Source organism: Eubalaena glacialis, chromosome 12 (genome assembly GCF_028564815.1).
Source record: "Eubalaena glacialis isolate mEubGla1 chromosome 12, mEubGla1.1.hap2.+ XY, whole genome shotgun sequence".
Taxonomy (NCBI): Eukaryota; Metazoa; Chordata; class Mammalia; order Artiodactyla; family Balaenidae; genus Eubalaena; species Eubalaena glacialis.
The window spans coordinates 27659938-27673336 of NC_083727.1; the positions used below are offsets into that span (position 1 = coordinate 27659938).

At 37.5% G+C, this 13399-nt stretch overlaps 1 protein-coding gene across 1 annotated transcript; it reads right to left on the minus strand.

Moving 5' to 3' along the window:
- Positions 1-6172: 6172 nt before the first annotated feature.
- Positions 6173-7112, minus strand: LOC133102671 (14-3-3 protein epsilon-like). Its single transcript, XM_061207712.1, has one exon. The coding sequence runs from the start codon at positions 7077-7079 to the stop codon at positions 6312-6314; it is 768 nt and encodes a 255-aa protein (XP_061063695.1). The 5' UTR covers positions 7080-7112; the 3' UTR covers positions 6173-6311.
- Positions 7113-13399: the final 6287 nt, after the last annotated feature.

Below are 13399 nucleotides of genomic sequence, written 5' to 3' on the forward strand. Positions count from 1 at the left end.
CTATCAACTTTTAAAAAAAATACTTTTACTGTTTTTGTTACATGCATTGTAATTCTGCTTTGTCTATAAGATATGGTCAAGTACAGCTCTGTGAAAATTCTGATTCTCTTCCCTCCCTGTTTGTTAATGTTTATTCTGAAGTAAACGTTAGCTCTACATACAAATCCCTGAATAGCAGTTGTTTATAGAAACCACACTAACTATTTTAACTGTATACATCTGTTTAACATTCTCCTTAATTCAAACACACTACATTGTAGGGTGACTAATTTTTGAAGTGTACCATGGAAAAAGTTGTTATTTTGGTAAACTAAGCTAGTTTAACACCTCAGCAAATGTTTAAGAAGGAAAAAGAAACTTGGCCAATAGTGAAAAAAGTACAAGCTGTTAAAAGTTAGATTGAAGAGTATGAGAATATTTTTCTTTTTTTTTTTTTTTAACTGAAAGCAAGCAGTGGCCTATATACAAACCATTCTTAGGAGCCTTTACTATTTGAGTTCAAAATTCAATATTCTCTTTCTATTCTTCTTTGAAAGTTTGAGTCATGGTCGTAGATATCAGCTGTTGTTTGAGAGAGGAAACTGGTTTGCAATAGTACAAATAAAAACCCCCTTCCTACCAAACGTCTTAGACTTTTAAAAAAACAGAACAAAACCTGTAATCCTGGCATTGGTATGGAAGAGGATTGTTCTGCAGAGTAACTTGATACATTAAAAAGACGTGTACCTGATGTCGTACCGTACATATTTATTTGAGCTTTTGGACAGCCAAATCATTAGTTTGTAGTCTAACCATAAGGAATAATAGGAGAACAGAATATACTGCTCATTAGTAGTATTTTAAGTAACTTGTTTTTCATATGTCACCAATAAAGAGATCTGGCAGGAAGTTTGTCACAGCATTGATCTAACTTGTTTTTTATTTTTTTCCATATTTCAGTTCCAGTTTGTAAAATGGGTTTTCTTTTTCTTCCCAAGGGTTCTGTTCTTCAGGAAGATAATCTTTCAAATGTGAATTGCCTTTATGTTTATGATGATATCTCTTAGAAGGAATGAAAATCCAAAATAGTAAATTTCAGTGTTAAGTCTGTCTGCTCTTAGAGCATATATAAAAGTAGTCAAATTTCACTTGTTAATTCAGCAACTGAATTAGTTTTTATGTTTGCATTAAAAGGAGATAATGCTTATTCTGTTAGTGTAAACTTTTAAACATCTTAAGTGTATGGCTCTTTCATCCTCACTGATGGTTTACAGGTGCTCTTCTAGCACCTTAACTGCAGTCAGAGGCGTTAGCTAAGAGGTGTATGAGGGAAAAACATGAAAACAAAACTCAGTATATGTGATGTTCATGGCCCTAAGATCCTTAAGTATTGCATGGTTATTTTTATTTTGTCTTTCTGAATTGTTTGAGCAGAGGAAATACTGTCAAAGCAAGTATGTGTTGCATTAATCAGGGCATAACTAATACTCTCCTAGTCAGAATAATACTTAATTACATACTAAAGCAACATGGATTTGATCTCTGACACAGGAGAATTTTCACGACAATTTTGTTTTATACAAATAAATTTAGCTTTTATTTTAACAGTTATTATTTGGTTAGATACTGAATCTCTATGTATGTCTATAAATGTGCAGTTTTGCTTTTCCATATAAGACAACAGGAAAGGGGAACCTACTGAGAAATTATTTAATAGGGAGTAGGAATAAAGCTACCCAAGTCCTACCAGCAGGTTATATTTTAAGTGCAAATGCACTGCTTTAACCCAAATATGTTAATGATTTGGTTACTTTTATTAAATAAAATTGAGGAAAGAGTATCCTATTAGAATATAGTAGGAAGGGTGATTGTGAAAACACTGCAATAGAATGCCATTGTGGATGTTATCTTTTTTTAGAGCCAAGCATATAAAAAGTAGCCTGTGTGAATTTTTTTAACTGCAATTTAACACCCTACTTCATGACATGTTATAAAAGCTGAATGGTTCCTCTTGGTAAGGATATTTGTTTACAAGTGCTAGAAAATAGTAACTCCTTGATAACCTGCATTAACAGACTTCCTTTTGCTTAGAGAAGGAAAATAAAAATGAACCAAAGGATATTTCCAGAAAGGATTAAGAAAGCTGTTTTAAGAAGGCCATGACTCAGTCCTTAGGTGTGTACACCTTTCAACATCGTAGGAATTTTAATTAAAAAAGCAAAATTTGTTTTTCCAATTTCAGCCTACTTTAAGGAATTACTGTTTTTCCCTTTTGTCACAGTTAAAATCAAGTGTTGGGAATTCAGTTACAATTTGAGTAAAAATATATCCAGCAAGAATGAATGTAGATGGCTAAATGATTCTTACTCAGTGTGATGTATAATGCAACAGGGACCCTTGTAAATTGTCATATGCCAATAAAATGTCATAAGTGGTAATAGCTGTTGTTTGTTTACCTGATTTTGAGACTATTTCTGTGTGTGTTCTATACAACTGATGTCGATGGCTTATGTCTCATTTTAGAATACCAGCTTATCTGTTAGTTAAATTACTGGTATGATGTGGCTTTTTGAGGGTTGATAAATACTTTATAAAACTGCTCAAATCCTCATTTATTTTTTCTTTTTTCTCCTGGGAAAATGGGAGATTTTACAGTGGGTAATTCTAAGCCATTGTTAACGAATACAGGAATTTCAGACTTCTAGTCTAGCCCTCCCGTTACAGGAACTTGTCAGCCATAATATTATGATGGAGAAATCAGCATTACTTCTCTTTCTTTCTAGAAATAGTAGTCAGTTAATAACTAAAAAGAGTGGGGTTTTTTTGTTTTTTTTGTTTTTTAACTTAAGTCTTTGTTCACTTTGAGTTAGATCTGGTGTGATTCTTACTGTGCCCCTCTTCTGAGTTATTTGAAATATAAAGCGAACCATTCCGTGACTTTAACAAGCATTTTCACAGAAATTTGTGTGCTAAGACAGATACATTTTGACTAATACAAATGACAAGTTATTCCTTTAAAACTTTGTTAAAGAAGTAAGAACTTTGTACATGTATGCTGAACTATACTGGGTAATTTTAACACTGTACCAGTTACCTACATAAAAGTGTGCTATTTTATTTATTAGGGACATTTATTTTTGAAGAGAGTTAGTTGCTTTGTTCTTTTTCTCTTTGGCTTTTTTTTTTTTTTCTTTCCTTTTTCTTTTTGGGCACGGCATGTGGCATCTTAGTTCCCTGACCAGGGATCCAATCCTTGCCCCCTGCAGTGGAAGCACAGCGCCCTAACCCCTGGACCGCCAGGGAATTCCTCTCTTTGGCTTTCAACTGGAATCCCTTTGGGAAATACTTTGTTCTGTATGGAACAGTATTTCTTTCACTTTCAGAAAGAGAAGTACAGAGACCTAAGTTTATGAAGTTGCTAAATAGGGAAGGGCCATGGAGAAATAAACTTCACCTTCATGGGATGGTATTTGACTAGACTCAGTCTGTGAGTAGTAGATTGTGATACATCCTTTAATAAAATTTTAGAATATTATCTGTTACATACATTTAGGGTTCTCAAATAGTTGAAGCCATTATTGTTAAATCTGAATGTCAAGGGTCTAATCGTTCGGTTTATTGAGGTAGATGTTAAAAATTTGGAGTCTATGTTAATGAAGTTTTAAGTGAAAAAGTTATTAGTTTCTTGGAATTCAGGAATATATTGAAATTAGTTATTGTATTCCATTGTCTGACTTGAGAGCTTTAGTAGAGGTGTAAATTTATGAGCTGGACTCATGATTTAGAAGCATTCAGTAATGATTAGTGTGTCAATTATGCAAGTGAAGCCAAAGTTGTACACTAAGTGTGCTAGCTCTCTTTATATTGTTGTATTACCTTCTTGTACTTTAGCTTTTAAAAATGGATCCCACTGGTTAAAAAAGAACAGGCATTAGGATGCCACTTACCACCACTAGTAGGAGAAAAATTCCAAACAGTGTGTCTTAATTATAATGATCTGTACATAAGAAAGATTTTTTCCCAAGGATTTCACAACAGTGAGCTGATTTACAGTGCTCTTAAAGTGCAGACGATAATCTTGATTCTTGCAAGTAGAGAAGGGTTGGGTAAGTGGTTTTAATGGTATTCTCCTAAGAATTGGAATCAGATTTTCCTTAGTAATCTCTTAGGGTTGCCCAACTTCCTGATTCAGTAGTAATGAGCCCTCCTTTTAATAAAAGTAGATGATATATATTTAAAATAGATAACCAACAAAGTCCTACTGTATTAGTACACGGAACTCTGCTCAATATTCTGTAATAACCTAAATGGGAGAAGAAGTTGAAAAAAGAATAGATACATGTGTATGTATAACTGAGTTGCTTGGCTGTACACCTGCAACTAACACAACATTGTAAATCAACTGTAGTCCAATATAAAATAAAAACAAAACAACCCCCCCCAGAAAAATAATACCCCAAAAAATAAATTAGGAAGAGCAAAATAAAAGTAGATGATAGTACACCGTACAGTTAGGTGATGAAAGGATGTACGTTCACAGCATGAACTCTGTATTTGGCAATGATAACTTCTTGGTATTGTCATAGTAATTGCAAATTCCATGGCTTGTAAAGCGCCACTTAAAATTAATACCACTCTCGCCCAATCTAGTCCTTGATTATGGGAGGTAGTAATTTTTTCTGTCTTGTACTGGAAAGGGAAAACTAGAAGCCTTTTGTTTTTTGGCCACGCCACGCAGCTTGTGGGATCTCAGTTCCCTGACCAGGGATTGAAACTGGGCCCCGGCAGTGAAAGCGCCAAATCCTATCCGCTGGACTGCCAGGGAATTCCCTAGGAACTTTAAGCTTCCAGGGTACCTCTAAGCCTGCCATGAGGGTAATGTTAAATACACTTGGAATTTTTTTGAAAGATTGAGTATCACCAAATGTAGACATAAAAAGATACAATACAGAATTTAACTGGTTAATGTCAGTATACAGTTATTTTTTTTTTTTTTTTTAAAGTTTAATTTTTATTTATTTATTTATTTATGGCTGTGTTGGGTCTTCGTTTCTGTGTGAGGGCTTTCTCTAGTCGTGGCAAGTGGGGTCCACTCTTCATCGACGTGCGCGGGCCTCTCATTATCGCGGCCTCTCTTGTTGCGGAGCACAGGCTCCAGACGCGCAGGCTCAGTAATTGTGGCTCACGGGCCTAGTTGCTCCGCGGCATGTGGGATCTTCCCAGACCAGGGCTCGAACCCGTGTCCCCTGCATTGGCAGGCAGATTCTCAACCACTGCGCCACCAGGGAAGCCCCTACAGTTATTTTTTTATGCCTTCATTTGGTGATACTCAACTTTCAAAACGTATTGGCTGTTTTTCACCCCTGTGATAACTGGTAAAGATGCTCATCATTTGCCCCAGTTGCTGCAGTATAGTCTTCTGATTTGGAGACCTTGACCTTTTTTTTTAATTTAGGTTTGTTTTATTTAAGTTTAATGTTAATCCATGCTGTGTTTCAGTAAGAACAATACAGATTCTGTATCTGTGGCTCCAGTCAGATATCCAGTAGTACAAATTAGCTTCAAGTTACACATATTGAACAAAAGAGGTTGAGCGAGCGAAGGAGGGGAGGGACGGGGCCCAGGGGGAGAGGGAAGGAGAAGAAACAAAGAATTGAACACGCATGCAGGCTTTTCCATTACCACCTTCAATGGTAACCTGCTTCAGAGGGAGATTAAAGTAGGCAAGAATGAGCAGCCACGGATTGTTGAACTGTTACCAGCACCATGCTTTTCAGCAACATTTCAGCAGAGTTTGAAACACTTTTTACAGCAAAATCATTACAACAAATTCCCCAAACAACCTTTAACCACCTCAAGCTAACATCCAATTAATTTTAAACATTGGTATAAAATTCAATTTAAACAATTAGAAAAAGGGAAAAATGATACCACATACACCTCTATAGTGTGATTAACCTTTCTCTTAGATGCTTGCATCACCTAAAAGTCTAATGGCTTTCAAATGTAATTTCCATTTCTAATGGTGATCTTGCCACATCTGGCAGGAGACAATACAGTAATGCTGAAAAAGCCTCTATGCAGTCCTGTTAGTGTCTTAAAGAACCTAAAAGCTGGAACCAGTAAAATCCACAGAAATTCACTCTTGCCTTTAAGAACTTTTGAAGACTTGTTTTTTTTAAAAAAAAAAACCAACAGGGCAGGAACCTAAATTCTGAGACCAAATGTAAAAGATTTGGTGGTTCTCAGTGACAATGGGGGAATTTCCAAGAGGGGTGGGATGGGAAGGTGTGGGGTGGTCAGAGATGGTTTCTCTTGTTGGCTTTTATGTCTCACTGATTTTCATCTTCCACATCCTGCAGCGCTTCTCTATTCTGCTCTTCACCATCACCCTGCATGTCTGAAGTCCATAGTGTCAGATTATCACGTAACAACTGCATGATAAGCGTAGAGTCCTTATAGCTTTCTTCACTCAGCGTATCCAGTTCTGCAATTGCATCATCAAAAGCTGCTTTTGCCAACCTGCAGGCACGGTCAGGGGAATTAAGAATTTCATAGTAGAATACGGAGAAATTGAGAGCAAGACCTAAGCGAATGGGATGTGTTGGTGGAAGTTCTGTCATTGCAATATCACTAGCACCTTTATAAGCCACTAGGCTGTTCTCCGCAGCTTCCTTCCTGTCATTTCCTGTGGCAAATTCAGCCAGATACCTGTGGTAGTCCCCTTTCATTTTATAATAGAAAACCTTGGACTCGCCAGTGTTAGCTGCTGGAATGAGGTGTTTGTCCAGTACATCCAAAATGTCACAACAGATTAACTTTAGCTCAGTCTCAACCATTTGCCGATATTCCCGAATCATTTTTAGTTTGTCTTCTCCTCCCTTGTTTTCTTCTTTCTGTTCAATGCTGCTGATTATTCTCCAGGAAGCTCTTCTAGCTCCAATCACATCTTTATATGCAACAGATAGGAGGTTTCTTTCTTCAACTGTCAACTCCACATCCATCCCTGCTACTTTCTTCATTGATTCCACCATTTCGTCGTATCGCTCAGCCTGCTCGGCCAGCTTCGCCTGGTACACCAGATCCTCCCGATCATCCATAGCGGCAGCGGCTCTGGCAGGGTCTGCGCGACGGAGGGACCTTGACCTTTAAATTTCATCTTTTAATTGCCATCGGTGGGATGTTTTTCAACTGAAAATTGTCTTTTTTAAGCTAAAAATTCTTCAATGACTTCTCGTTGCCTAAAGCTTAGGATGAACTATAGGAATTTCCTGTGAGCAGCTTTTTTTTTTCTTTTGCCTTATCCCACTCCTTGTTCACTTACCTATCTTAAAATCTTACACCCTACCAAAAAACCTAAAAACTCTTTTGTCCTCATTCTTTTGGGCTGGCAACTCATTCTGTTTATGTGTCATGCTTTGCTAGAATAAATGTTCAGCACTTAGCATTGTGTACTGTGTAAGACATACATACCATAGGTATGTAATAAATGCTCCTTGAGTGTATAAAAGAAAGCATGTTAACTGCGTGTGCATATATAGAAATTTGATTGGTATAAGTCAGTTAACGGCTCCTGCTAAAACTTAAGTCAATCTAAGCCGCCTTAAAAATGAGCTGAACAGGAGAGAGTTCAGATTGCTATGAATAGAAGAGTTGGAACCTTTAATCTTTTTATACACGGCTCAAGTTACCTCTTGTGTGTTGTTTTGGAGTACTGTGATTTTAAGGGGAAACATTTAATATATTTAAAGGAAGGAGAGCCAGAAGCTTGAGGTCTGAAATATTGTCATATGAATAATTGGAAAAGGTATGTTTACTATAGAAAAGTGATGACTGGGATGAGTCCTTGATAGCAGTCTTCAAGTACTTAAAGGGCTTTCCCTTAGAAGAGGAAATAGAGTAAAATTCGGATCAAATAGGACCAGGAAGAGCATTTGATATCATATTGCCCAGCCTCATCATTTTAACATGTTCCATATTTGGAGGGCAAAACCAGAGCCAGTAGATTAAAATCATAGATATATAGACTTTTGTTGACTCAGTGAGTTAATTTTGATAACTAGATATTTAAAAAAAGAGTAGGCATTGACATAAATCACAGCAATATCTTTTTGGATCCATCTCCTATAGTAATGGAAATAAAAATAAACAAGTGGGACCTAATTAAACTTAAAAGCTTTTGCACAGCAAGGAAACCACAAACAAAACAAAACCCCTACAGAATGGGAGAAAATATTTGCAGACAATGCGACCAACAAGAGATTTGATTGGTATAAGCCAATTAACAATAATCTCCAAAATATAGAAGCAGCTCATACAGCTCAATATCAAAAAAACAACCCAATGAAAAAATGGGCAGAAGACCTAAATATTGATGGCCAAAAGGTACATAAAAGATGCTCAACATGGCTGATTATTAGAGAAATGCAAATTAAAACTACGAGTTATCACTTCATGTGGGTCAGAATGGTTGTCATCAAGAAGTCTAGTAGTAATAAATGCTGGAGAGGGTGTGGAGAAAAAGTAACCAATTTACACTGTTGGTGGGAATGTAAATGTAAATTGGTGCAGCCACTGTGGAGAACAATATGGAGGCTCCTTGAAAAACTAAAAATAGAGCTACCATGTGATCCTGCACTCCCACTTCTGGGCATATATATGGAGAAAACCATTCTGAAAGATACATGCACCCCAGTGTTTATAGCATCACTGTTTACAATAGCCAAGACATGGAAGCAACCTAAATGTCCATCGACAGAGGTATGGATAAAGAAGATGTGATATATATGCACAATGGAATATTTCAGCCATAAAAAAGAATGAAATAATGCCATTTGCAGCAACATGGATGGACCTAGGAATCATCATATGATATTGCTTATATGTAGAATCTTAAAAAAAAAAAATACAGGGCTTCCCTGGTGGCGCAGTGGTTGAGAGTCTGCCTGCCAATGCAGGGGACATGGGTTCGAGCCCTGGTCTGGGAGGATCCCACATGCCGCGGAGCGACTGGGCCCGTGAGCCACAATTGCTGAGCCTGCGCGTCTGGGGCCTGTGCTCCGCGGCAGGAGAGGCTGCGATGGTGAGAGGCCCGCGCACCGCGATGAAGACTGGCCCCCACTTGCCGCAACTGGAGAAAGCCCTCGCACAGAAACGAAGACCCAACACAGCCATAAATAAATAAATAAATAAATAAATAAAATGAACTTAAATACACAAATAGACCCACAGAGAAAACAAATTTATGGTTACCAAAGGGGAAAGAGTGGGGGAGGGATAAATTAGGAGCTTGGGATTAGCAGATACACATTACTATATACAAAATAGATAACCAACAAGGACCTACTGTATAGCACAGGGAAGTATGCTCAATATTTTGTAATAACCTATAAGGGAAAAGAATCTAAATCATTTTTCTGTATACCTGAAACATACAACATTGTAAGTCAACTATACTTCAATAAAAAGTAAAATTAAAGGAGTAGGCAGCTTGTGAATATCATAGTTTTCTGCTTATAGAAGTATGGAGAATATGGATATCTCCCTAGCAGGAATACTGGGCTACCTGAAGCTGAACTTTTTTCTAGCTATCTGAATTACTTAAGAACTACATTTTACTCTCAGGTGCTTGCTTTATTAAACTGTATGTTATCAACTGAAATTACCTGTGATAATTAAAAAAATGCTGTATTGCTACAGTTTTCAATGTGATAGGAATGAACTTCAATATTTAAGACTTATGCCGTATTCTTTTTTGAAATATGCTAAATTTTTTGATGACTGTCTTACAGTAGCAAATTATTTGCTACTGTAAGACAATCGAAATAAATTATTTGGAATTTTTATGAAGTAGAGTTGTTTTTTCCTGTTACTCGGACCATGAGAGTTTTGAAAATTATGAGTTGATTATTGCTAAAAAATGAAAAGGACTAAATGGAAGCATTAGGAGTAAAGATGTTTAACTGGACTGTCTGGATGATCCAGAAGCAGAGTAAAACCAGAAGGACATCCTTTAACTATGTTTTCTGTGTTCTAGGTTTTAGTCAACTCTTTTTAAGTGTTTGAGAAAGTCAAGGCATATCTCTTTGTGGACATACGATTGTATCAGAAAACAGTATAGAATCTATTAAGTCATATGAATTTTCTAAAAATAATGGAACCAGAAAAATCAAGCTGCGGTTCACCTTTATGCTTTTAGAGAGGTCTAAATATTTTTGTTCAAAAATAGTATGAGGGCTTCCCTGGTGGCGCAGTGGTTGAGAATTTGCCTGCCAATGCAGGGGACACGGGTTCGAGCCCTGGTCTGGGAAGATCCCACATACCGCAGAGCAACTAGGCCCGTGAGCCACAACTACTGAGCATGCGCGTCTGGAGCCTGTGCTCCGCAACAGAGAGAGGCCGCCACAGTGAGAGGTCCGCGCACCGCGATGAAGAGTGGCCCCCGCTCGCCGCAACTGGAGAAAACCCTCGCACAGAAACGAAGACCCAACACACCCAAAAATAAATAAACAAATTAAAAAAAAAAAAAGTATGAGTAGCCAATAAACACATAAGACCTTTGGATTCAAACACTGCAATAACCTAGGCTTTTATATAAGTTATTTAAAGGTTCAAATAATTCCTGCATTTAGACTTATTTAACTTAGATTTTGTAATTTTAATATATCACAAGTAAATAGCAATTTATAGATATATAGTAGGTATAGATACATAGGTAGTAGGTCTCAACTGTGTTTTACGTTACTTAGTCGTTTTTATTGTCAGTACAAAAAGCAGAGGAGATTTTCAGGACGGTTTAATTTGAAACATGATTTTAATATCAAGGAAAATCTTGGTCCTAATTAGTGTCAACTAATACTTAAAAGTTTTGAATAAACAATTGTAAAGTTTTAATGAACCTTTAAGAGGTATGTAATCTTTTAAATAGTGCTGGTTGGTTTAAGTGTACTGCATTACTACCGCCCCTGAGAGGTTTCAAGCATAGGTAGCAGAACAGAAGGAAAAAGGCCCTAAGTTTTTTTTCTTTTTTTTTTGAAATGTAAAACTAAGTGAACTTTCTGGGCATGTGCATCCCAATCTGGATATCACCTTTTCATGAGATCCTATGGTTAAGGTTGGAGAGGCTATTGCCTACTTGTTAGAATGTTACATTGTATCCTGCCCCATTACTTAAGATGATTATAGTAATTCGAGTACTCCTAATCACCTAAAACTTAGCCTTGTGTCAGAAGGCTAATGGGGTTTCAACTGGGCAGTTGGCAAGATTGAGTACACATCTTTCTAGCCTCTGTTCAAGCCAGCCCTCAGCCTCCATTTATTCACTGGGAGAGTATGCCTGGCAGTTGGCAAGGTTGAGTACACATCTTTCTAGCCTCTGTTCAAGCCAGCCCTCAGCCTCCATTTATTCACTGGGAAAGTATGCCTAGCATTGGCTGTAAAGTTGAATAAATTATTGGTCTCGGGGATCCAGTACATAGTGTGATGATTAACTATAATGTGTTATTAACGGTTTTGGGAAAATGGAAAAAATACATCTAGATAACAAAACCAGTTATCTTTGGACAGCATTTACAATTAAACTAAGTGACAAGTTTTTCCCACAAACCCACAAATATTGGGATGGGGACAAATCACCAACCTGCCTGGTACTGATTTCTATGTGAGTAGAAGTTAAGAATTGGGTGGCATCTGACAGGCTTGAAAAGGAGAATCTCAAGTGAGCCTACTAAAACTGGGGATTTTCCCTCTCCAATAGTGAGCACAAGGTACCCACAGTAAGGATTAGAGAGACTGGAATACTTTACCTCAGTGAACTCTCAAAATGGACCTGTCAAGGGAAGACTGCTTTTAAGGACGGGACCCCACACTGAGGAGAAAGTACTGAAAGTGGAATCCTAATTCGCAGGGTAGACACGGTGGATTGAGAAGGCCTAGATTCAACTGCGGGAGGGGAACACAGCCAGGAAAATCTTAGAAAGCATGCCATCAAATATTTGAACACTACTCGAAAATGACAGAAAAGGTAGAAAAGATTTACTGAAATTCTGCATCATTCTAAAAGTTCACGAAAGTAATTTCACTTAAAAGTAATAGAAAAATATTAATGTCAAATCTCGTAAAAGGTTGTCAAGATGTGGTATGTATGAATGCTTTAGTAAACAAAATGGAGGAAGGATCACTGAAGAATTCATTTTAGAGGGAAATTGTCAGCAAAGCATTCATGGAGATGTAGCATTTGACCTGGGCCTACCGTGCTGTTACCTAAATCAAAGTTGAATATTGAGCTCTATTAATAATGCAGCCTGAAGGAGGCTTTAGTACTACTGGTTTCCCTTCTCATGCTCTCAAGGGATATTCTCCTTTTGGACCTACTGTGTGCTGTTTGATATCAGATTGGAAAGGGAGGAGGCTATAAGATCATTATTTATGAAGGCAAAAGGGAAGGATAAGGAACTTGAGAAAATGCTATGTAGGGTCGCTGATCCATTTGCATTCTTTTACATTTGTCCAGCACCCCTCTCCTGCTCCTTTAATCCTTATCTAGCCTAGACTACTGGACCTGTCACTATAATCACTGTTGTTCTGCCAGTTTCTTCGTTTCAAATCATTCTTGGTGTCTGTTTTCTCTCATCCCATATCCAATTATTTTATTCAACAAATATTCAAATAATTTATCCAATTATTTTATTGAACGCCCATCAAATATACCAGGCAGTCTTCTAAAGCGCTGGAGATACAGCATGGGTCAAAACAAATTTCCTATTCTGGAGTTTTGTTTGGCAGTAGGTGGAGCATAAATATACATGGTATAAGTGCTATAAGGAAAAATAAATCATGGAGAGGGAGTGGAGAGAGATGCTCTTTATATATATTGCTCAGAGAAATTGTCTCTGAGGTTTCTACTAGAATGTAAGCTCCAGGAGGGCAAGGACCTCAGCTGCCTTGCTCATTACATCCCCTGTGCTTTAGAATGATGCCTGGCACATAGTACATTCAATGTTAGTTTAATGAATAAATGTTGTGGACACATAGAGAAATTAGTTGAAAAATTCTCCCATTTTTTGATTGTGTTGGTCAGCAGCAGACACAGTTGATCCTAAATTATCATATGTCACTCCAATGCATTTCTCACTGAAATACTAGAAGCAGTAGCTGTTTTTTTTTTTAATAAATTTATTTAATTTTATTTATTCTTGGCTGCATTGGGTTTTCGTTGCTGCACACGGGCTTTTCTCTAGTTGCGGCAAGTGGGGGCTACTCTTCGTTGTGGTGCGTGGGCTTATTGCTGTGGCTTCCCTTGTTGCGGAGAATGGGCTCTAGGCGCATAGGCTTTAGTAGTTGTGGCACGCGGGCTCAGTAGTTGTGGCACGCGGGCTTAGTTGCTCTGCGGCATGTGGGACCGAACCCGTGTCTCCTGTGT

Excerpts from the sequence above, each read along its gene's own strand:
- LOC133102671 (XM_061207712.1), bottom strand. The coding sequence starts at position 7,079 with ATGGATGATCGGGAGGATCTGGTGTACCAGGCGAAGCTGGCCGAGCAG.